Below are 25,755 nucleotides of genomic sequence, written 5' to 3' on the forward strand. Positions count from 1 at the left end.
GTATTTGCAAACAATGCAGGACAGATAACTGAAGTTCTATCCACTGTTTTACCCGACAGGAGTCATATGCAGGAATCCTCTTCCAATAGCTTATGGAGTAGCAATTCAGAGAAATGTGATCTGTGATTTAAAGCACCTGCAGTTCCACCAGAAGCTTTTGCCCAAAGATTGCCAGACCTTCCCTTCTCTGCTGGCCAAACATTCCTCACATCATCTTGTGGATGGTGAGATATTCAATATGGTTAACAGATGTGAAGTGACCACTGTAGCTTTCTCATTCATTAAGATCACATATTTAGATATGATTGGGAGAAAAAACATATTAGACATTCAAATTACTTATCTTAGTTTAATTAAGGCAGGTAAGGCAGTTACTTTACATATTGAAGCCATACATCATAACCTGAAAATAAGGGATCTAAAGGATATTTTTTGTTTGAAAAGCATTGATTTTCCCCTCCACCAACTTTAAAAATTTGTATTAAAATACAAATTTTGTACATATCTTACGACATCTTTTTATTATAGAACTATGGGCACAGTTCTAATACTTTGATTATAGTATGGTACACTTTTTGGTTAAGATCTTACACGGGCAGTGATTTTTGTTTTGATCACATATCAATAATTCATCATTAATACAAGCCAGCAATGGGGGGTCCTGGGAACAAGGAGCTCAATAAAGTTTTAAGATCCTTCAAACACTCTGAAGTTCAGGGGACATTAAGTTATTCTCTGCGATACCACAAGACTTGAATGCATACTGGTATAGATATTAAATATGTTATCAGAGGTACCAAGAAGATACATGTAGTAATTTAGGTGACAGTTTACTTATAGTGAACTCAAGAGGGGCAGAATTCACTCATGCAGGCACAGCACTTGTTAAGAGAGCACAGGCGTGCTGCAAAGTAACTGAAGAGGAAAGGAACAGGCATACTGCTGGAGAACTAGGATCCAGTTTCAGTCCTCATGCCTGAAACTCAACTTTGAAACAGAATTAACTATTTAAAAGATAAAATATTTCAAATAGTTAAAGCATGTCCCTGGGTTGTATTACACAGAGAAAAGAACATACAGGTACAAAACTAATCAAAACGACAGACTGGGCAAAAATTCCAGGCAAAAGCGAAAGCTTCACAGCCTCCAGCAAACCGTTTTCTGGCTATATTAAAAATAAAATCCCCCAACTCCTCAGACTTTGCTATGAGGTGCCCTCACGAAGAAGTGGGAACTGACTGGTTGGTTAGGCAGCTCGCTTTAAAGCAGCCAAAGGTAGATTTCATGGGATTTGTAAACCGCGGGGGAGGCGGTTTGCAGGAAGCAGCAGCAAACCCGACCTTCGGCTACCTAGGGGCTACCCCTGCTGCACCGCACCCCTCTTTCCCCCCGACTTGTACACAGGAGCAGCGTCCCTCTGTAACGGAGGAACAGCGACAGAGATATTCAGGCAACCATCAGCGTGCAGCACCGTTGAGACCAGAACCCCTTGGCATCTCTTTTGTCGAGGAGAAGCAGAGCAGCCGGGACACCCCCCGGTGCCCACGGAGCGCCCTCCTCTCCCTGCAGGGCGCCCGGGCCCGCCGCCCCTCGGCTGCCCCGGGGGGACCGGCCCTCCCGCAGCCGCCGCGGCCCTGCGGAAGCAGCGCGGCCTCGCGCCGGTGAGGGCCGGAGGGAAGCGCCCTCGCTACCCGGCCCCGCGGGCTGCCGGCTCCGCGGCCGCTCTCCGCTCTGCTCGAGCGGGGCGAAGAGCGGCCGCGGAGCCGGCAGCCCGCGGGGCTGGGCCCGGGCCGGGTAGCGGCGCGGAGGGGGCGGGGACGGAGCCGCTTCTCCTGCCGGGTGAGGGAGGGAGCTGCGGCCGCTGCCTCCATGCGGCGCGGCGGGAGTCCGGCCGGAGGGGCGGCGGCCTGCGCTGCAGGTACCGAGCGAGAGCGGGGCGGCCACGGAGCGCTGCCCGCCTCCGCCTAGGGGGGGGGGGGGGGGGGGGGGGCGGGGGCAATCCCGCACACACGCTCCGGCGGGGCTGTCTGTGAGGCGCTGGCAGCGCGCCCGCGGCCCGCGCTGTCCTGAGGCGGGACGGGACGGGACGCGCCGGGGACAGCGCTCCGCAGCCGGGCGGGCGGGGCAGCGCGCTGCCGGCCCGGCCCGGTCCGGCCCACCTCCGCCTCGCCGCCAGCGCCCGCCCGGCCGCGCCGCCTTCAAAACTTGCCGTGCTGGTGGCGGTCAGGGCGGGAGGCCGGGTTCCGCGCTGCGGTGAGCCCCGTCCCTGCCGCCGCCCAGGGCCCGGCGGGACAAGCTGCCGCTGGGGGAGCGGGTCGCCGGGCGGTTTCACTTTCCGGCATTAACGGAGAGGCGAGGGAAGCCGCGCCCGGCACCCGCACGCCGCCTGCCCCAGCGGGCAGGGCCTAAGGAGCGCGGCGCGGCGCTGTGGGGGTGACTGACGGGAGGCGGGGCGGGGGGGGGGGTGACTGACTGACGTGGGGCGGGGCTGATTGGCTGGCCGGGGTGGGGCGGGGCGGGGCTGTTGGTTGGCGGGAGCCGTCTGTGGAGACGGCGGGCGGCAGCCGCCATCCCGGCCAGCGGGCGGGCGGGCGAGCCGGCCGGCCGCGTTGTAATGAGGGGCCGGTGGCCAACCCGGCTAGCCGCGCAGGCGCTGGCCCCGCCCTACTCTCGCCCAGCTCCGCGTTAGGCTTTTCCGAGTGAAAAATAAGTTTTCCCGGTTAGGAGCTTGGCCTTACTGAAGAGCCTCACCTCATAACGGCATCGTCTCGCCTTCCCGCCCACCCGCCATTAGAAGCGCAACATGGTGCTGAGCGCGGAGCAGGTGAACCTCATCGGTCAGGTGTTCGAATCCTACGTGCTGGAGCACCACAAGGACGACATCCTGGGCATCCTGAGGGAGGCTGACGACGAGGCACACTATCCCATCGTTGTCGACGCCTTGACGCTCTTTGAGACCAACATGGAGATCGGGGAGTATTTCAACGCCTTCCCCAGCGAGGTCCTCCCAATTTTCGACAGCGCGCTGCGCCGGGCTGCCCTGGCAGCGCTGCAGGCTGCCACAGCCCCTCCACAGCTCAGCGTGAAGCAGAACCTCCACGCCAGGGTCTCGGGTGAGTGATGGGGTGGGGGCGTCAGCGAGGCGCCCCCAGGGCATCTTCCAGTCAGTGTTGCTGAATTTCCTTACTCTGTAACAAACTATTGGGGTGTCATGGGAAGGAGCAAGTTTAATTCTTGCAATTTCAGTGCTTGAAGCAGTAGGGAATGGTCAGTGGTTATTAGATGGAAAGTAACACTTGCAAACACATAGACTTGTGTAGACCAACTGGAAAAAAGCTGTGGCCATCCCTCACGGCTTGTGTGCAATGGTTGGTGTTTGTTGCTGGGTCAGGACTTACACCAAAGCCTTTCAGTGGGAAAAAGACTCCTCAAATCAGCAGTTGGTCTCGCATTATTACTCTTGTTAACCCAAAGGTCTAAAGAAAAATAAAAAGCTTAGGGAAAGATATGTAGTTCACAAATTTTCTTGCAGATTGACTTCCTTACCGTGTCAGTTGGCTCATGGTCTTTATTGGCTCCAGCCACCTCCCCGAAGAGGCAAACTCTAAATTTTGAGTTGTCTTGTAACAATTTAATCTGAAATGGTCAAATTTTATGCTTAACTAATTGTTATAAAATTACTTGTTGTAAAATTGGAACGCACTGTTGGAAGGCATGATCGTTAATAGAGGAAACTTTTTCAGTACAAGTTGATATACCATTATTATACTAGGAAATTTTTAGTATCTTTGAGGTATGGTAATTGTGTTCTGGGGTTAAAATGCTTATTTTGCCTGTTGTGGGGAACTGGGGTCAGCAATGGCACAGTCACTTTGGTCATTTCTGATTCTAACTATTTGGAGCTGTCTAGTCAGCAATACCAAGAGCTGGTGACCTCTGTTTCCTTCCCTTGCCCCATGTTGGAGTGGTTTATGATTGTTCAGTCTTTTGGTGGATTGAATGTGGATGAATCACAGTTGTTAAATAGACCTGTGTTTTACCCCAGTAAATTTCCTTAAAAACATTGTCATTAGAACACATACATCAGAAATATAGTTAGCCTGTGGCTCTCTCATATTGCTATTTTGTCCAGGTTTTTATGAAAAAAAAAACCCAACAAAACCCCAACTTGCTACCTGTTTAGGTGTTATGGAGTTTGTATACAACTGTGAGTATGTGGTGTAAAAGGATGGCCTCTGTGTTGTACTAAAATTTGAAATGTCCAGCATTTCCCTGTACCTATAAAAGTAGGAGTGAATTAAAACTTTCCCCCAGTGTTCTAGGATTCATTTCCCCCCATGCATTTGCATCAGTCACAGCTTCAGCGTGAGAACAGGGTTATTTTTCTCCACGTATCATTATTTTACAAGCTGCCAGGAAACACTGGGAGGAGTAAAGCAAGGGGCAGAGTTTGCCGCAGTAGTAGCTGCATCTTTAAGACATTCCTGCTCCTATTATCAGCCTGTTGCTGGAGCTGACCATTCCTCCCACAGCAATGCTTTGTCTGAGTATTCCCTAATCAACATCAGGCAAAATTAGCCATGTTTGATCAAATGGCTTTAACTGCGAAAAGCAAGTCTGATTGATCATTGATGGAAGAAATTAGTCATTGGACTCACAAATTACTCCATCACTAAACTGGAGGGAAATTGATGAAGAGCAGGGGGTGGTTATCCTCATGTGGTCCAGCTGGATCAAAAGAACATCTGTCCATGTAGTTTGGTTTCTGTTCTGTAGCACCAAAGGGATGGCTACTGAAGAAACAAAAACCCAATAAGCTAAATGATCTGCAGGCTTTTTTCCACCCAAATTTTCCCATGATGCTGTTACCTTTTAAGCGGATACTGGGTTCTGATTGCCTTCAGGATTATCATTTTGGAGTGCTGCTACCCATTCCCACGTCAAATGAGAATGAAGAGAAAGTGGTGCTCTCTTCTCAGTGGGAGCAACAGGCAACTACCTGGAATGGGGCTGAGGGGATCTGCATATCAGGCTTGGACTGAAGTGAGGAAAAGTGGTTTTGCTTATGCTAGCTATAAAAATGCGATTTTAGCATGCCAATGTGGACAGGGCATCTGGGAGTGTGAATATGTGGTGATTAATAGTGGATGATTACCCTGGGTTCACTGAAGAAGGCAAAAGATGAAGTTCTTTATCTGAATTTTAACATTGTAGGAATTTGATTGTATAACTTCTCTTTTTGCTACAAATCCATTAAAAGATTTTTCCTTACTTACCATTAGCCTGAGCACCCCTGTGTCTGTTACTGATGGCCAAGCTGCTTCTAATAGTTCAGTTTGACACATTACTACTAGTACAGTAAAGCTGATTCAAAGAGGCACATACTTAACTAAAGAGTTTGTCAAGCAGTCTAATAGGATCAGAATGAAGGCTCTTTTTTTCCCCATGCAGACTCTTGTCTCATCAATATTCACAGAGATGATCATATCGTATATCCTGACAACAGTGCTACAGCTCTCTCTAGTGTAAGATCTGTTGTATTTTGCAAAGATTGTTGAGCTGCACCAGTACGGAGCTGGGAAAAAATGATGCCATAACAATTGGAAAAATAATGGATTTTATCTTTTTTTGTCTGAGCCAAAGAGAAATGCAAACCTATGGGACAAACAGAATTGTCAACAGGTTTGGTAGAATATGTAGATAGCCTTGATACAGTCAACCAGAAAAATTTGTTTGCAGTTCTACATAATACTTTTTCTTTTTGAGATTATTTAATTTCTTTCTACTTTACTTTTTTTTACTTTATTCTTTTATCTTTTAAAATTAGCTTAATATTTAAAAATATTTTATTTAAACAAAAGCAAAAGGTCAAATGCTGTTCTTAAAAGCATCAAAATAGAATGTTTCAGCATGTCTGAAATAAAGCAATTGGTTATGAAAACACTGAAATAAATATATGATGTCTTTTTTTAGCAGCCAAAGCTACTAAGAAGATTTGACCTAGATGCACAAATAGTTTTGGTCCCCTTAGAAACATAATTTTCCAGCAGAATTATTGTTTTACATCTCTGTTTCCTAGCTCTACTTTGGAAATAAAGCTAAGAAATTATTTTAAGAGCAGATAATTTCTTTTTAAGTTGATAATTATTAGTATCTTGTAGTTCAGCTCATATACTAACTTCTGAAAAGGCAATATTTTGGTGCTATCCTCAGGTGTGCATTTCAGAGACCATTTATTTTTATAAAGACTTTGCAGGCTGTTGAGGTAGATTAATCTTCCTGAGGATTTCAACCGCTGTGGTGTGAAGTGATGGCCGCACAAATGAACGCCGGAGCGGGATCAGTACACCGCAGAACTGGCTGCTGGGGTGGAATTAAAGGAGGTCAAGTGCCACGAAAATGTTCTGTTGCTATTCATTTGAACATACAAGTGAATTTGCTTTGGTTGTGTTCATAACCCCTTTATATTCTTTTTATGCCATCTTTCTCATGCTTGAGGTTTACTGGTTTGCAATGTGGATTTAAGGTCAAATGCTCAGAGACTATGAATTTTAAATTTGCTTAGACTTGAGAATTTACATAAGATTAAGAGTTACACTTAAATGTTTAACTGTGGGAGTAACACTGAACCACAATTAAGTAGCATAACTAAAATTTTGTAATTCAGATAAACCAGTTGTAAAATAAATGGCATTGCCAAAAGATCATTTAAATTAATAGGTCTGAGAACATCGGGATCTATTTCAATGAGCGGAAACTGTTCATGATTCAGCCCTTGGCAAGAGTAGGAGAGTAAAATGGCAACGTTTTCTGTTAGTGCTCAGCGTCTGTTAATTTTCACTATCTGAGGCCAGTGAATCAGATTTATGGTACAACAGATGAATTGTTGAATCACATTTATGAAACAGGAATAACAATAGCTACTGTTAATATGTCTGGCGTTTTTTTTAGCCTTTCTGTTTAACTGAATTGTAAGTCCATGTTTTATATGCATAGCCTTATGCTGCACATATTTTTGTTTAAACAGGTTTGCCTGTTTGCCCAGAGCTGACTCGAGAGCATATTCCTAAAACCAGGGATGTGGGTCACTTTTTGTCTGTTACTGGGACTGTCATACGTACAAGTTTGGTGAAAGTTTTGGAGTTTGAACGGAGTTATATCTGCAATAAGTGCAAGCACGTGTTTGTCGTCAAGGCTGACTTTGAACAGTACTACACATTCTGTCGTCCATCAGCCTGTCTTAACGAGGAAGGCTGCAACTCAACCAAGTTCACATGTCTCTCTGGAACAACCTCTTCTCCTACCTGCTGTAGAGACTATCAAGAAATCAAAATTCAGGAACAGGTAAAAAAAAACCCAAAAGATGGAGAAAAAGGGGAAGGTATTAAGGTATAGATGTCTCAAGCACAAAAAGAATTAACTTACTAAAGAAGGCATATGGGGGCTTAATTTCCTACTGAAATAAGGTAACTGCTAATTTTAGTGACACCATTCATGCTTATGTCAGAATTAAGTCTATCCTGTTTTCATTGATAAGTTTTACATGCTAAGATAAGTGGAAAAGTTTTACCGATTCTACTGTTATTTAAAACAAATGCCTGAGAAGGCTAAATGAAGCCAGACAGCCTGTCAGTCAGAGATTTCTAGTCAAAGAGTTAAAAATTTAGGCATGTGTAGACTAGATTTCCATTATTAGGTAACTCCATTCAATATTGTACAAAACACCCAGGGTCAGTGCATAGATGAAACTTCCATGTTGAATCCTTACAACATCAAGTGTGCATTGTTTCTTTTAAGTGATTACTGTACATGATGCTAATGTTCAACACTGCTTCTAAGGACTAAAGCTCACCCCGTGGTGGACAAGGCCAGCTGTAGTGGTGCAGTATGATCAGTCACAGAATCATAGAATGATTTAGGTCAGAAGGGACCTTAAAGATCATCTAGTTCCAACCCCCCTGCCATGGGCAGGGACACCTTCCACTAGACCAGGCTGCTCAAAGCCCCGTCCAACCTGGCCTTGAACACTTCCAGGGAGGGGACAGCCACAACTTCTCTGGGCAACCTGTTCCAGTGCCTCACCACCCTCATAGTAAAGAATTTGTCTGTCACTTTAAAGCTGTTACCCCTCATCCTATCACTACAATCCCTGATCAAGAGTCCCTCCCCATCTTTCCTGTGGGCCCCCTTTAAGTGCTGTAAGGCCACTATAAGGTCTCCTCGGAGCCTTCTCTTCTCCACGCTGAACAGCCCCAACTCTCTCAGCCTGTCCTCATAAGGGAGGTGCTCCAGCCCCCCGATCATCTTCATGGCCTCCTCTGGACCTGCTTGAGCAGGTCCATGCCCTTCTTACACTGGGGGCCCCAGAGCTGGACACAGGACTCCAGGTGGGGTCTCAGCAGAGCAGAGTAGAGGGGAAGAATCCCCTCCCTCAACCTGCCGGCCACACTTCTCTTGATGCAGCCCAGGATACAGTTGGCTTTCTGGGCTGCGAGTGCACATTGCTGGCTCATAGTCAGTTTTCCATCCAATAATACCCCCAAGTCCTTCTCCCCAGGGCTGCTCTCAATCCACTCATTTCCCAGCCTGTATCTGTGCTTGGGATTGCCCTGACCCATGTGCAGGACCCTGCACTTGGCCTTGTTGAACTTCATGAGGTTTGCACAGGCCCACCTCTCCAGCCTGTCCAGGTCCCTCTGGATGGCATCTCCCTTCCCTCCAGCGTGTTGACTGCACCACACAGCTTGGTGTCATCGGCAAGCTTGCTGAGGGTGCACTCAGTCCACTGTCCATGTCACCAACAAAGATGTTAAACAGCGCCTGTCCCAACACTGACCCCTGAGGAACGCCACTCGTCACCGCTCTCCACCTGGACACTGAGCTGTTGACTACAACTCTTTGAGTGCAACCAATCCAGCCCATTCCTTACCCACTGAGGGGTCCATCCATGAAATCCATGTCTCTCCAATTTAGAGACAAGGATGTCATGTGGGGCAGTGTCAAAAGCTTTGCACAAGTCCAGGTAGATGATGTCAGTTGCTCAGTACATGGTGTCTGCAAATGTCTGTTCCCTTCAGCCAATACTGAATTCAACAATTACTGAATATGTGATCTTTACGGAATTTGTGTTTGTTTTTCTGAAGATAACCCTGAGTGGAAATACCGCTAAGCTGGAGGAGTAAGAAACAGTTGGGCCTCTTTTTATGGTAGTGCATAACTAAGACAAAACTGGCACAGAAAAATCTACACTGTATGAAAATTGAGAATAGGGTATATTGCAGACAGTGTTTCTGTGTTTATACGTTCAGTGTCTTTTTCATAACTCTTTTCTAAGATCTCTTCAGTTGTTTCAGGGCTTTGATTTGATAAATGAAATGGATAGTGGTGTGAATCTACATGCGAGATGTATGAAGAGAGGAATGTATGGAAACAAAAATGTATGAAATTAGAAATGAAGCTTTTAAAATTCAGAATAGCAAAAAAGTAAGGGAATAAAACTTTCTAGGAAATAAGCTCTGTGTTGCATGTTCATATAGTGATTGTTTCTGACATACAGTTTCTATAATTTTTTTTTTTGTTTTACTGTGTGACACACAGATCTCTGTGATGGGAAGGATTTCCAGCTGCATGAGCTTATTAAACACAGTAAAGTTAAACCAGGAATGAATTTCGCTCATGTTTCCTACTGAGCTCTGCAAGTAACTGTGTATGTGCCACCAGTACTGACAGTGATGTGAACTGCCTGTGGCCATTTAGATAATACTCAAGGGTGAATTACTTTCCTAGGCACTAGAGAGTGAATAAATCTAGAATTCTAGCATGTGTGACCTGTGCTACAGAATGAAAAGGTACTTCCAATTGTTGTTATTGTGCAGTGAATATTCTTAAAAACTATTGCAAACTTTAAGTGTAGATGTAAAGATTGCTGGTTGGAAATAGTCTGTGACAAGATTGAATAGACTTTGCCCTGGAGAAAAACAAAAGAAGTACAGGAATTACCGGCACATTTGTCAATACACATTTGTCTGGTTGTGTGTGATTTGTTTTTTCCTGCTGTTGGTTTAATCCTTGACACCTAGGTATAAACTTTTATCTCAACCTGTCAAATTATGGTTAACACCAGAAAAATATAGAGAATAATCTTTCAGTGTATACTTCAGTGAAATGTTATCTAAGCCATAGACATGCTTCAGTACCCAAAGTAGACTTTGCATATTGAATAAATGTCTAAAAATATCTCAAATCATTAAAACAAAGATCAGCTCTTTCAAATGATCTCTTTTAGTGAGCTTTCTTCAGCAAGATACTGAAATCACACAGCAACTCCCAGGATAGAGCACCTTCAACTAATTTAATACCCAATCCTGTTTCCATTAATACCAGCATTAAACTTCCATTACTAAGTTCATGGCAGCAGTGGCATGCTTACTGTGTAAGTTTTGTGAGAAAAAGCAAGGACTGACCTCAGTTCCAGGAAAGGAATGTAGGTCCTTAAGCCAGAGCAGCTGTAAATGGTTTTTGACAGGTGCTGTTCTTAAGAAGTGTTTTTCCTTCCTGTCTCCTAGGTTCAAAGACTGTCTGTTGGAAGCATCCCTCGTTGCATGGTGGTTGTTCTGGAAGATGACTTAGTGGACAGCTGCAAGTCTGGTGAGGAGACAGCATATATCACATATTTTTGCACCACAAACTGCATTTTTATTTTTCCGTTTGAGATGAGCCTTTGCCAAGTAGGCTGTCAGTGCTGAGGGCTTGTTGAATGAGATATATTTATCTGTCACGTTGCTGTTTGAGCTTGGACGTTAACATGGCAGTTGAAGGCTATTCTAGAAAATGTCATACATCCCCATGTTACATCTTGATTGTTTGTGGTGGATCAATTTCAATAAGTAATATGTTGTGACATATGGAAAGTATATTAAATCTTGTTAGTGGGGGGACACCAAATTTCTTGAGGAAATTGGTCCACATCATCACACAGCATGTGGTACCCCTCTGTTGTTTCGGAGAGCTAGGTAACCTGTCCTCCGGTCTAAGGAGTGCTGCAGGTGGAAAAAGCTACTTGGCATTCAAAAAAGAAGCCAATTGGCAGGAGGATGTATGAAGAATGGACTAAAATTCTCAGATATGCACATTCCCACAAGAAATTAGTTGTAGTTTCTCAGAAGAACACTGTGGCCAGAATGTTAACGAGTGATTCTGGAATTCATCACAAAAGTTACTAGAAGTCAAGTAAGTTTTGACTAAATTCTTTGTATAGTAAATCTGATGGAAAGAAAAGCTTCTACAGTTCACCGTGAATTCCTCTTTTCTAAAAGAGGAAACAAGCAGAGGTATACTTTTAAGAATTCACCTGGCTTAAACAGAAATAGAAAGACATAGCAACTTCCTACCACAGACATAAGCAATCTACCTAAAGATTGTTTTAGACTTCCAGTAACTGCAGGAACTACAGGATCTCAATTACTTTATTATGTGTTACACCTAACTGACACATCTGCATATCTCAAGTCAGATGTTATTTTACTGATTTTTGTTGTTACCTCCAGGAGATGACATCACAGTGTATGGAGTGGTAATGCAGAGGTGGAAACCTTTCCACGAGAATGCACGCTGTGACTTGGAGCTTGTTTTGAAAGCCAACTATGTTAAAGTAAACAATGAGCAGCTAGCAGGAGTTGTCATTGATGAAGAAGTCCGCAAGGAGTTTGAAGACTTCTGGGAAAAGCATAGGAATGATCCCTTAGCAGGTTAGTAGTTGAAAGCTTTGAAATAGGATGCATGTTCAGATATAGATGAAATCAGGAGTGAAAATACAGTGACTGAACACATTTTTCCCCCATTATCCTATCCCAGCACCTCTTCCTCCAAAAATATATTTTTTCCAGTACAGGAATATGAAATTCTTACTTTAATATTACTGGGGGAAAAAAGTATCAAACATACTGCATTGATCTCCCTTCTTTTAAGCTTTTTAGTCGAGTGTTTTGTGGAACATTTATTAACCAGAATTGAGAAATAATATAAGTATCAGGGAAAAAAAGAAAAGCATTTATAATCAAGAAAGAAAAAGCATACCTCTTAGAAGAAACAGTGTGGACCAGATCTGCTTTTAGTCAGCTTAGCTGTTGATTCTGGGGCGAGAGATCTGACTCAGTGTCTCTGCATCCCAAATATAGCTGCAAATCTTTACCACAGAGCTTAGCACATCTCATCTTTAACCTAACTCTTGGATGCCTAGACCCTTGGTTTAGGTGCTGTGGAGCCTCCTATCAATTATGGAGAGAGTCTTCCAATTCACAGTGGCTTCCAGAACAGACAGAGTGTTTAGTACACTAGCTCCTAAACTTACCGTGGTCTGCAGTCAACCACCTAAGAATTAGCAGGAGTTGTGTCTGGAACTCTGTCCCTCCCCATAATCTGAGTGCTTCCTCCTGAACTGCAGGGAAGCTCAATGGACTCTTTAGGATCTCTACCACTGAACTGTCTCAGGCTAACACTATGTCTTTTAAAATCTTGAAAAGGGCTTAGTCTTTCTTCTTAAAAGACAAACAGGAGGAAAAGCAGGTGGGCATGTTGCCCACGTCAGCTTAAAAATTAGTGTGCTCACATAAGAAATTTGAGATATTTTCAATGTCAAAGATTCTTCAGAACTGCATTTCCTGGAAAGCAATTTAATTGCTAGACTCCTGCTGTTTGGAACGAGAACATTTTTCTCCTGCTGTTTGGAATGAGAATATTTCTTATCACTCTAGTTAGAACTGTTCAGAAAGTAATTCAGGATCCTTTTTGAAGGTCCCATTTAATCTTTCATTTTCAGGACAATTTTTGGAAGCCTGCAGGGAGCAATGTGGTTTTATGTAATATTGCCCATTCAGAATAAATAAATTAGTCTGAAGTGTCTACAAGAAAATTGGAGTGGAAATTAGAAGGACCCTGACTGCCCAAGATGTCTGTTTCAGGCCGTTTTTCTGAATTTGAGCCCACTCTGGTGAGCGCAGAGATCAAATTTGACTAAGGAGTCTAAGGTATAGGCTATTTCACAACAGGATGTGTCTACTGTCTTTCAAGAGATAATGGTAGTTACTACTGCATTTTATGTCAGTCAATTCCTGATGCTGTGTATTAGGTGTCCTGAGAAGGCCTCATGGCAGGCCTCTGAGACAATTTATGCAGGTGATTTTATTTTTTCTGGATACTATCTCGGAAGAAGCAGAGCTGCCGAGCTGCTCAGCACTGGCAAGGCAAATGAATCTGAAGTCAAATAGAGGCAACTGTGGAGTTCAATCTTGAGTTCTGCTATGGCTGACCAAAGTTTTCAAAATTTCCTTTTTGGACAAAGATGTGTTAATTCCCTCAGAAGACCTCCACAAGAAACGCATATGGTTCAGGTCATCTATTAGGTGCCTGCATATTTTGCCAGTACCATGTACTTGCATCTAAATTTAAAACATTAAGTTAAGAACTCAAAATTGGTCACTCTGTTTTATTCTCTAGCAATGGGAGTAATGTATGGCATTAAACCTGTGATCCCTTATGTGCTGTTAGTATCAGAATCTCAAAGGATGGAATTAATTCTGTTACACACCTTTCAAACCAACAACATTATCATAGCAGATTGAAATATTCTATTGCTGGAAAGAGACCATGGTAGGGAGGAGGAGGGGCTCAAAGGAGAAGGAGATTCAGGACAATGAGGATAAAATGACCCATGCTATGGGTGCACACAATTAGGGCAAAATACTTCAAGTGTTAGATTTTTCCTTAAATGTACAACGCAACACTTTTCAAGGGGATATTTTGAAGTCTGGAAACTTTTAAGTTTTATTCTTCATAGCCTTCACTTTTATCTGTGAAACAAAAGAATTTGTATGATGGCATTTCGTTAGTCTTCTCTCATGATGTCCAGACATTCCTTTAATTGCGATAAGATTGGCTTTGCTGCTTATGACAGTAGAAGACTTAAATTCTTTATAATGAAGGATGTTTGGATCAAACAACTGCTTTGGGTCCCATTTTAAAAAAATGAATTAAAAAAAAAAAATCTCCTCCCTGCCCTGTTCCTCTTGTTCAGGAAGCAGACCCAAATTATTTGTGAGTGTGCCTAGGACTGTGGACACAGGACAATGATTTGTTAGTGTACACAGGACTTCTAAGTGTATACAGCAGGCCATGGGAAACTAAGTTTTACTCTCAGGACAGCACTGAGTGTTATTTTTTGCTTCTATTCTAGGGAGGAATGAAATTTTGGCTAGCTTATGTCCTCAAGTTTTTGGTTTGTACCTGGTGAAGTTGGCTGTAGCCATGGTGCTTGCTGGTGGTGTACAGAGGACTGATGCTACTGGAACTCGAATCAGAGGTTAGTATTGCTTCTAATAGTATTGCATCCTTTCTAACAGGTTGTGGTGGTTTAGCCCCTGCCGGGGTCTGAGACCACGCGGCCGCTGCCCCTCCCCCACAAAGGGAGTGAAATACAAAGCCCTGAGACTGAGATAAAGAAAGGTTTAATACAACAGTGCAACAGCAACACAACAAACAACAACAATAAGAATAACAGTGATATCAATGAACAGAGCAAAGTATATACTGATACAGCAGTGAGAGAACCGGCTGCGCCAACCCACGAGATCACCGATTCTTCCTGTGCTCGCGCCAGGATGTGACCTCTGCATGATATATGAATAACCCGGCTAGAGCTTCCCCCCCACTGCTGGGGAAACTTAACCCTATCCTGGCTAAACCAGGACACAGTTGTTCCCACCCTTGTCTTCACCCACATCCCTCCCCCCTCCAAAATCAAAGCAGTAAGGTTTCAGAAACATAATTGTCCCACTTTATTGAGTGAGAGCAATTTTTGCCTATTCTTCCAGAATCTCAGACAAATAAAGTGGGTGTCTAGACTTCCTCTTTTTACTTTAATTTTTCCCAAATAAACCCCAGTAAAAGCAGGCATTCAGGATTCCATTAGGTAGAATATTAAAGGCAGTTGTTTTAGATAAAACATAAACTCACTTTTTATTATATAAGTGACGTTTTGAAATTATTTCTAGTAGAATATTCCCAGCAGTATTTGGCATCAGAGGATGGAATATTAATGTTTCCTTAATGTAGATCACCATAGTACACAGAAAGGAAGAATTAAAGGATTCATTTTACTTCCTAATGCCAGACTTTTCCATCTGTGATTGTCAGCACATCTCACTTAGTTCTGTTACTGTAAGTTATCTGCCTGCTGATTCTCCTTCTGTTGTTATTAGATGGCAAATATGCCATGTGCCAGGTGGTACACAGGTCATAATCTATGTAGGTCATAATAATTCTAAAATAATATGTGTGTATATACAAATACAGGATTTTCTTAATGTTCCAGCAGCTATAGACTTTATATTTGAATTGAAGGTCATTAATATATTGTAGAAGAGAATGAAATAATTTTAGAGCACTTCAGTGCGATCGTGGTAGCCAAATTATTTACTTCTGTAATTTCATTGTTTTGAAATTACTAAGTTGTGTAACTGTTGGCCATGTAACAGAATTAGTTAAGAAAAACAGCCTGCTGATTTTATTAGTCCTTTTTGCAATAATTTAAGTAACTGAATAGTGGAATGATACCCTGGTATCCTTTTGTTTCATGTTCAAGAGTGAGTTGAGTCTGAGAAATAAGTATTCTAAAATGTAAGAACTCACATTACAGGTAGTATGTCAAATACCTACTAATTATTTTAAAATATTTCATTGTAAATATTTGGTTTGGATGCAGCAATATGACTAGTTGCTTTTGCTAAACAATTTATTTATCACACCCAATAGATAGTGCAGTCTTAAACAGAATTACATGTTGTAATGTATATGTAGTGCTAAATGTTAGGTGAATATTGAGAAGTATTATTTGATTCTGGGCATTTTGTGTATATCTTTCTCTGTATATGAACTGTCTGATGCTACATCCACGTCTTCCCCCAAGGTGAATCACATCTTTTGTTGGTTGGAGACCCAGGTACGGGGAAATCTCAGTTTCTCAAGTATGCAGTAAAGATTATGCCACGCTCAGTGCTTACTGCAGGAATTGGATCTACAAGTGCAGGTATGTGCTTCTTCAGCTGGAACACTTTCCTTTTTTCACTCGAGTATGTTTATATAGAGGCCTTCTACATACATGAACATATGTGCTCAGGTTGTATGAGCACAGTGGAAGGAAAGAACTGCTGTGGAGGCATTTGAGGCTTGACATGACTCTGCAGAAGGGCAGTCCTGCCCCTTCCTCTGTATCAGTGGAGCAGTGCGATGAGCTTCTAACAGGGAACCTTACAAGCCTCATCCAGAGGCACCTCTCATTGCTAGCCGAGTATGATCTGGACCTGTATTTTTAGTGTTCTTCCCAGCTATGACAAATATGATATCTTTCCAGAGCTCACACTGTGTGATGGGCTAGCATCATTTGGTTTGTCCTGAACAGATACTCTCCTGTCTTCTGTTCTTTTGTATGTTCTGGCTGGCTGCCAGTTTGATTTCTGCTTACTTTTTGCAAATTCACCCCTGTGCTGAGAAATTATTTCCAACTCGTAAAGATGGTTTCAAGATGGTTTCAGAGAGCAAGGTCTTTTTTATTTATTTTTATTTTATTTTATTGAATTTAGGAATGTCCCAGCTGGCTCTGAATGCCAGGTATCTTTACAAACTCTTCCAGGGACAATGTGCAGGATCAGATTACTTATGCAAATTACTTCAGCTGAGCAAATTACTATATTACTATATTTTGTGATTCAAAATCACAAAATAATTAGGGACAAACCCGTGTCTCAGCTAGCATGTGGAAATGGAACGTTTCTCAGATAGTGCTGCTTTTCATTTTATGTCTGGGAGACAGCATTATTTATACATGGGAATATCAGAGAATAAATCTTTCCTGGTTCCATAGCTATGTGTATATGTGTATACTGGGTCTTCCGTAGCTGTGGAAGTGGAACGTGATGTTGAACATACACACTCTTGTTACGAAACACATACGCCTCTGGTTTTCCACTCAAACCGTTGACAAATAGGTCTGGAGAGAAGCCAAAGAGAACATTTTGGCTCAGCATAACCTTCTCTCCACCTTTTGTTCTGTGTTAAGAACTGAGAACAGGCTGGGTAATTTAAATTTTGCTAGGGGACTGACAGCGACCTGGAGTGAAATTTTGCCATGCATTTCGATGTGACCTTGCCCACTTTGTCAGTAGTAATCTCCCTGTGTCAGCTGCTCTTGGTCTCTGATGTTGCTGTTGCCTTCTTCACTGCATCTCCCTCCTGTGCTTCATTTTCCGTATGATCTGTTTTCCAGCTCAGCCATGATAGGTTCAAAGACATTTCCCTGAAAACCAGTATTGCAGTTTACAAGCTTACTGTGATAGGTGTGCCACAGAATCAGCTGTAATGATGTGTGGAAATGGAGTTCCATCTTGTGAAAGGATTGTCTTGGGTCTTTAGATCATCTACATTTCCCTTAAATATTCCTTATATTTTAAAAAGCCTCTCCCTCTTCTTGTCCCTCTCCCCTGAAATGTGACAGCTGGTGCATCAAATTTCCACCTTAAAATTCTTTAGGACCCTTATCACAAGTCGTTGTGGTTTAAACCCAGCTGGCAGCCAAACACCACGCAGCCACTCACTCACCCTCCCCCACCCTGGGGAGAGAATTGGAGGGGTAAGGGTAAGGAGACTCTTAGGTTGAGATAAAAACAATTCAATAATTGAAATCAAATCAAATTAAAATAATAATAATAGTCATAACAGAAAATACAAACGAGTAATGCACAATGTGATTGCTCACCACCTGCTGACTGACACCCAGCCTGTTCCGGCTAGCGATCCCAGACAAGAAAGAATCCTGAAACCACAATCCCAGAAGCGAGAGCAAGCTTTGCAATCAGCCCTCATCTATATACTGAGCATGACGTTCAATGAGATTCCATTGGCCAATTTGGGTCCGTTACTCTGGCTGTGCTCCCCCCAGCTTCTTGTGTACCTGCGCACTAGCAGGACGTGGGAAGTTGAAAAGTCCTCAATTTCTTAGCAACAACTAGAAACATCAGTACAGTATCAACATTCTTCTCATCAAATCCTGTACTGAATCCAAACCACAGCACTATTCTAGCTACCTAAGAAGGGAAAAAAAAATAGCTCTATCCCAGCCGAAATCAGGACAGTATCCACCCTTTATTCTATAACATTTATGTTATGCTCAAGTTCCATGTTTTCCAATACTTTCTAATTAATCACCATCATTTTCCCTGTTTTTTTGATATATACACACAGTATCGCTTCGTCTATGGGCCATCCCTCCAAAATGTGCAGTGAGTTTATTTTGTCCGTAACTTTGGGTTCCATCTGTCATGACAGATGGCAGGAGGAATGAGATGGAGTTTGCTCAGTTGGTGGAGTGGGTATCACTGGACACAGCAGGATGACGTGTAGTTTCTGTTGTATACTACATTTGAAGCTCGTAGCTGATGTATCTGATGCAGTCCATGCTTATGGTCTGCAGGTTGAAGATACCAATCTTGAGGAAGTTGCTGGTCACCAGTTGCTGAAACTAGTCATGACTTCATCAAAGTTCCTTTTTCATTAACCTGGACGATTCTTAATATGATGCCATTAGTCTAATATATAACAATCATAGCGATAATGATATGCAATGACAGGGTTATTTAGCAATTACTATCATACAATTCAATTCATCGGCTATTTTCACCCAAAATCAAATTCCCTTGAGAAACACATTGGACTTCCCCATCCTTCTGCACCACCCACTGAGTGCATCCAGGTGCTTGGGCAAAAGTATTCCCACGCGTGGGTTTACCTTTGCCCAAGGCAGGAATAACCCAGACAGTCCTCCCCAATATATTATTAATGTGCACTACAGGGACTTTATCCCCATCTACAGTATGTAGAAAGTTTGACTGGGCAGGACCAGCTTGATTGGCAGATCCCCTACTGTTGACTAACCAGGTGGCTTTTGCTAAAACCCAGTGTTTGAAGGTCCCACCACCCATTGCTCTCAGTGTAGTTTTTAGCAACCCATTATACTCCTCCATTTCCCAGAGGCTGGTGCATGACACAGGATGTGATATACCCACTCAGTGCCATGCTCTTTGGCCCAGGTGTCTATGAGATTATTTCAGAAATGAGTCCCATTATCTGACTCGGTTCTTTCTGGGGTGCCATGTCACCACAAGAGTTGCTTCTTGAGGCCCAGGATAGTGTTCTGGGTGGTGGCATGGGGCATGGGATTTGTTTTCAGCCATCTGATGGTTACTTCCACCATTGTGAGTACATATTGTTTTCCATGATAGGACTGTGGGAGTGTGATGTAATCAATCTAGCAGGCCTCCCCATATTTATATTTTAACCATTGTCCTCTGTACCAAAGAGGTTTTAAACTTTTGGCCTGCTTGATTACAGTGCATGTTTTACATTCATGGATAACCTGTTCAATGGTGTCCATGGTTAAGTCTACCCCTTGGTCACGAGCCCATCCATATGTTGCGTCCCATCCTTGATGGCCTGAGGAGTCATGGGCCTAGCGAGCCACAAATTTTTCACCCCTGTGTTGCCAGTCCAGATCCACATGAGCCACATTAATCTTATCAGCTTGATTCACCTGTTGGTTGTTTTGATGTTCCTCAGTGGCCCAACTCTTGGCTACCTGAGCATCTATGTGATGTACTTTCACAACCAGGTTCTCTACCTGAGCAGCAATATCTTGCCATAATTCAGCAGCCCAGATGGGTTCGCCTCTGCGCTGCCAGTTGCTCTGTTTCCACTGCTGTAACCACCCCCCACAGCGCATTTGCCACCATCCATGAGTCAGTATAGAGGTAGAGCACTGGCCACTTTTCTCGCTCAGAGATATTCGAGGCCAGCTGGATGGCTTTCACCTCTGTGAACTGACTCGATTCACCTTCTCCTTCAGCAGCTTCTGCAACTTGTCATGTGGGGCTCCACACAGCAGCCTTCCACCATCGATATTTTCCTGCAATACAACAAGAGTCATCAGTAAACAGGGCATATCACTTCTCGTTATCCGGTAGTTTATTATATGGTGGGGCCTCTTCAGTGTGCGTTACCTCTTCCTCTGGTGACATTCCAAAATCTTTGCCTTCTGGACAATTTATGATCACTTCCGATATTCCTGGGTGACTGGGGTTTCCTATGAAAGCTCGTTGTGTGATCAGTGCGACCCACTTACTCCACGTGGCATCAGTTGCATGGTGTGTAGAGGGGACACTCCCTCTGAACATCCAGCCCAGCACTGACAGTTGGGGTGCCAGGAGGAGCTGTGTTTCTGTACCAACCACTTCTGAAGCAGCTCGGACCCCTTCATATGCTGCCAATATCTCTTTCATTTGGAGTACAGCGGTCCTCAGATCCTCTGTATCCCTGACTCCAAAACCACAGGGGTCAGCCTTGGGTCTCCCCTGGTGCTCTCTGCCAGAGACTCCAGGAAAGGAGCACATTTTTAACATCTTGTCCTGCCTGGACTGGCCCAAGGGTCACTGCCTGAACAATTTCCCATTTAATTTGCTCAAATGCTTGTTGCTCAGGGCCACATTTAAAGTCATTTTTCTTCCAGGTCACTTGATAGAGAGGGCTTACAATCAAAACATAATTTGGGATGTGCACTCTCCAAAAACCCACAACGCCCAAGAAAGCTTGTGTTTTCTTTTTGCTAGTTGGGGGAGACAGAGCTGCTATTTTGTTGATCACATCCATTGGGATCTGATGACATCCATCTTGCCATTTTATTCCTAAAAACTGGATCTCCTGGGCAGGTCCCTTAACCTTACTTTGTTTTATGGCAAAACCGACTTTCAGAAGGATTTGGATTTTCTTTCCTCTCTCAAAAACTTCTGCTGTGTTGCCCCATATGATGATGTCATCAGCGTATTGCAGGTGTTCCAGGGCTTCACCCTGTTCCAGTGCGGTCTGGATCAGTCCACGGCAAATGGTGGGGCTGTGTTTCCACCCCTGGGGCAGTCGATTCCAGGTGTACTGGACACCCCTCCAAGTAAAAGCAAACTGTGGCCTGCATTCTGCTGCCAAAGGGATTGAGAAAAATGTGTTAGCGATACCAGTTGTGGCGTACCACTTGGCTGCCTTTGACTTCAGTTCATGTTGAAGTTCTAGTACATCCAGCACAGCAGCACTTGGTGGCAGCATGAGTTCATTCATTCAGACCACGATAGTCTGTTAGTCTCCACTCTCCATTAGACTTTTGCACTGGCCTTACGGGGCTGTTAAAGGGTGAGCGAGTCCTGCTGATCACCCCTTGGCTCTCCAGTTGATGAATTAGCTTATGGATGGGAACCAGGGAGTCTCAGTTGGTGCGATATTGCTGCAGGCGCACTGTTGTAGTAGCGATTGTCACTTGTTGTTCTTTGACCCTGATGTCCCGATCCAATGTCGGGGGAGATTTCGATAAAAATCTTCCCAAGAGCGAGATTAAGACACAAACGAGGTCAAATGCTGTATACCCAAAACAATAATTTTTATTATTGAAAAAGTGAAGAGGGGTAGCGATAGGACAGAATGGAAGTAAAAGACAGAAATAAAGCAAGGATGCGGGATAGGGCTGCAAGAATAGTCACCACCATGGATCCAGCAGCGTCCTGTTGGTCCTCAGTCTTCAGTTCTTTGGTGGTGAGTGCACACGGATCTGGCTTCGATGGTGGATGCACACCGAACAAAATTTTCTGCTGCCTTTTTAAGTTCATTGTATCTGCTGATTAGCTTATCTGCCCACCTTTAGGTTATTTTTTTTCCCTGGTCCCACAGGTTTTGTTGCATCTGGCTTCAGGGCAGGAACTTGCCTCTTGTCAGTTCATTAGCAAGGCATGCATGGTGTCTGGCCTACACAATAGAGTCACAAATGGGTACAGGATGGGGCCAGCTCAGTACATGTCTGCCCCTTTGAGGCTTGTCTAAGGAGTCGGAACAATGCAACCACAAAGAAGTGGGGGAGGGGGCACATCCTTCAATACACTCCCGCTTCTCTGGGAGACACTCCTCAGACCAATTCACAGGCCGCAGCAGCTTCTCTTGGAGGTTTGCACGGACACAAGCAAGCTTTGAGACAGTCATATGACATTTCAGTCTCTCACACCTCATCAACCCCACAACCGAAGGGTCCTCAGAGAGACCCAGCAAGGTTGACAGCTGTTTAATTCCTTTCGTCTCCAAGGCAGCTATACCAAAAGTCCACCAACACCCTTTGGGTCCTGAAAATACCCTCTCCTGAGGTGGTCTGTGCCAAGGATGCATGGAGCCTCTGGGCCAGTCACAATGGCATGCTTTTCCCACTCATTCCCAGTTAAACACACTTTGGCTTCTAACACAGTTAGCTGTTGGGATCCCCCTTGTCACTCCAGAAATACAGCTGGGTTCTGCCCATTTATAACTTGATGGCATTAAGGTACACTGTGCACTGGTGTCTGCTAGAGCCTTGTACTCCTGTGGGTCTAACATGCCAGGCCAACAAATCCACAGTCCAATAAACCTGGCTGTCCCTTTCCTCCACCTGGCTGGAGGCAGGGTCCCTCTAATCCTGGTCAGACTCTTCGTTACTCACTTCTTGTAAAAATGACTTAGAAGTCCCTTCAAGAGGATCTGAAGTAAATTCAACCCTTCTACTCTGTCTGGGGAATTGCCCGCTGGAAACTGGAGTGGCATTTCTCTTGGAAGAATCCCCTTTTGTGATTGTTTTTCCTCGCAACTCACGTACCCGCTCTTCTAGGATCAAGGTAGGTTTTCCATCTCATTTTCTCATGTCTTCTCCATAGTCATGCAGGCAAAACCACAGCATGGTGTGTACCTTCTATCTTCTCTCTCTCGAGCAAGGGCACGCTTACGTCTAATAGCAGAGATCCTAGTCTGTGCAGGTGGTGAGTGGGACATACCCTCTTTGAATTGCTGGAACTCACAGGATAGTTTGTCTGTTAGTATGTATGGCAACGTCTCCACTGCCATGACGAGGGAAGAGGAGAGACTTTCTTTGTATTGCCAGAGTCAGCAAGCGAATTCATCCACTGTTGGTCCCTCTTTGTCTTTCCAGTCCATTACTGCTAGTACATTGACATGCAATGATGGTGTGTTCCGTACAAGCTTCTGCCATGTGGGCTGGGTGCATTGGACTTCATCTGGATGTGTGGGTAACTGCGCATCGTCTGGGTCATAATAAGCTATCTCCTGCACAGCTAGCTCCCTCAAGCATTGGATACCTCTCTCCATGGTGGCCCATATGCTTGGATGACGTACATCTTCTTTGAAGGGATACCTTTCCCTCATACCTGAGAGAAGTCGCCTCCAAAGGCTGAGGGTTTGTGCCTTTCTTCCAATCGCTTTGTTAATGTTCCCTTCCCTGGAAAGGGATCCCAGCTGCTTGGCTTCCTTATCCTCTAATTCTAAGCTACTGGCTCTGTTATCCCAGCATCGGAGCAGCCAGCTCGCCTGAATGACGGCTAAAATCCTTTCGCATGTCTCACAGCTCACTCAGGGATAGGGTTTGGGTGATTACCTCTGGTTCTGCCTCTTCCTTCTGTTCTCATGATGGCCCTGGTTCATTGTCATCCCTTATAAAGCGAAGTGATTTTTTTAATATTTCTTCTTATATATAGGAGCATCTGATTCCAGCACAGATTGGTTCTCTGGTTCAGCCGCAGTGCCTGTCACTGGGGTCAGAGTAGCTGCAGCGCCTGTCACTGGGGTTGGAGTGGCTGCAGTGCCTGTCTCTTTATTGTCAGATCCAGAGACCTTCTCTTCCCCTTGAGCGGGGGACAGGGCTTGGTAGGCATGGGCCAGGCCCCAGCACATTGCAGTGATCTGTGTCTCCCTGGAATTGTCGGGGCAACAGCATACTTTTTGCAAATGTTCTACTAGTTTTTCAGCATTTTGCACTTGTTTGAGGGCAAATTCCAAAACACTGGAGCTGCCCGCTTGAGTCCATAAGAAGAAATCTTATTAACTCTAGTTTAATTTCAGGGAACCTTTCCATGGCTATAACTGCTGGACTAAAGCGTTAATTTCTAGCCCAGGAGTTTGGATGTAGTTTGAATTATTTTCTTTGCCTTCCCTGTGGAAGGAGTGTCTTACTTATGAATATGTTTGTAACACTGATTCTGTCAACTTGCTCTTCGTGCAGAAGCTCCAGATGATGAGTTTAAAGAACTATTGTTTTACTTTCCTTGTTGTGATTGCACACTTGAAATTACCAGTTTCTGCTTTCTCATGAGAGGAGAGTCCTAATGCACATTTTCCCCTCCAGTGTACAAAGACTAAATCAGTAAGTTCCACTTTCAATTAGTTCCTCATTCTATATAAAAAGCAGTCCTGATTGCAGTTTAATTGCTGGGTCTGGGATTACAGTCCACAGAGGCCAAAAGACGCACTTGAGATTCGGTAAACCCTGGAGAAATGCTAAAAGCTGTCTTGGATTTTTCTTTTTAGAGAAAACTGCTGATATCTAACCAACCTTTGGTAAGATTTTGTGCATGAACACGTCTTGTACCCTTTACCTATCCAGCACTGTTGTAGGACACGAGCTATTTATCAACCGTAGAATTAGAATTCTACTTCCAAAACTGTCCATCATATCAGATTTCCCTGGTTTTCCATACAAGCATTTATTGGTACCAGGACAGCATACTAGATCATTAACATTCTCCTTGTGTGAAAATTCCCTTTCTTTCCAGCTGTACCTTCGGTATCATGTGCTTTGAGATCCACTGTGATCCCTTAGGGCCCTGCGGTGTCATGTGCCCACTGCAGCCCGTTACCCCATCTGGCCCTAACTGGAATTGCCTCGTAGAATTTCAGAAAACAGCAACCTGACTCCACAGCTTGAGTTGCTGTTGGGCCTCTGCTCTTTCAATCAGGTTCCTACCTCCCCCAGTGCTTTTTAAACAAAGTCTGTGCTTCATCAGATGTGTTCTGCCTGATTCAGAAAGTATCACCCAGGCTAACACCCTGCTTTCTTGTTCTAGTGAATCGGTATGGAAGACCTACATCTTTCATATCCTACCAACAGGTTCAAGTTGCCTGCATGCTGCAAACAGCACTTACCAATAATCTATTCTCTGTTTTGGAAAAAACACAACTTTACCTCCACTGTCTAGATAGAGTTTCTGAGTTTACTTGTTTTATTAGGTTGCCTTTCTTGCAAACACTTAGAAATTTTCTGTTGAGAGTTTTCTGCAAGTTTAGGACTTCTGTGAGGAACCAGGTTTCGTTCTTCCCACATCTCTAATGAAAGCTGGCAGCCAGAAGACCAGCCCACATTCAGCAACTCAATGGCAAAAATTTCTTTGACCACTATAGGACTTTCTGATTTTTAAATAAAAGACAGGGGAACCATCTGTTCCACTGTCTGGTTCTGTCTACGCAGTGTTTAGTTTTTTTAAAGGCCTGGTTCATTCTCCTCAACTAGCCACTCATCTGAGAATCACAGGGAGTCATTCAGGTACCTTTAATTTTTAGAAACTGATACATAGTTTTCCAGAAAGACAGAGACTTAGTGAGGTTTAACATAATCTCTCTGGGTTCCTACCACCTTACTACTGAGTTTAACCAACTGGTTTGCAGTCCCAGAGCTATATTTGGATGAGATAATCACTAGTAAGAAAATATTTCATCTGCCCCTGGAACTTGAGGGCTGCAGTGTTTGATGCCAGAGGGACAGGAACCAATGCATGCCTGCTGCTGGCAGGTCTGGAGCTCATGGACATC

The 25,755-nt window shown here is 44.0% G+C and overlaps 1 protein-coding gene across 3 annotated transcripts in view; it reads left to right on the forward strand.

The window, feature by feature from the left end:
• The first annotated feature begins 1,802 nt into the window (after positions 1-1,802).
• MCM9 (minichromosome maintenance 9 homologous recombination repair factor) overlaps positions 1,803-25,755 on the forward strand; it is a 57,515-nt gene continuing 33,562 nt past the window's right edge. For all 3 annotated transcript variants that reach the window (XM_074819250.1, XM_074819252.1, XM_074819253.1), the window contains exons 1-7: positions 1,803-1,918; positions 2,725-3,113; positions 7,028-7,344; positions 10,566-10,647; positions 11,547-11,747; positions 14,231-14,356; positions 15,962-16,081. In XM_074819250.1, coding sequence (XP_074675351.1) covers positions 2,804-3,113; positions 7,028-7,344; positions 10,566-10,647; positions 11,547-11,747; positions 14,231-14,356; positions 15,962-16,081 — 1,156 coding nt within the window. In that variant the 5' untranslated portion in view covers positions 1,803-1,918; positions 2,725-2,803. The remainder of the gene's footprint in view (positions 1,919-2,724; positions 3,114-7,027; positions 7,345-10,565; positions 10,648-11,546; positions 11,748-14,230; positions 14,357-15,961; positions 16,082-25,755) is intronic.

This window comes from Strix aluco, chromosome 3, assembly GCF_031877795.1.
Source record: "Strix aluco isolate bStrAlu1 chromosome 3, bStrAlu1.hap1, whole genome shotgun sequence".
Lineage (NCBI taxonomy): Eukaryota > Metazoa > Chordata > Aves > Strigiformes > Strigidae > Strix > Strix aluco.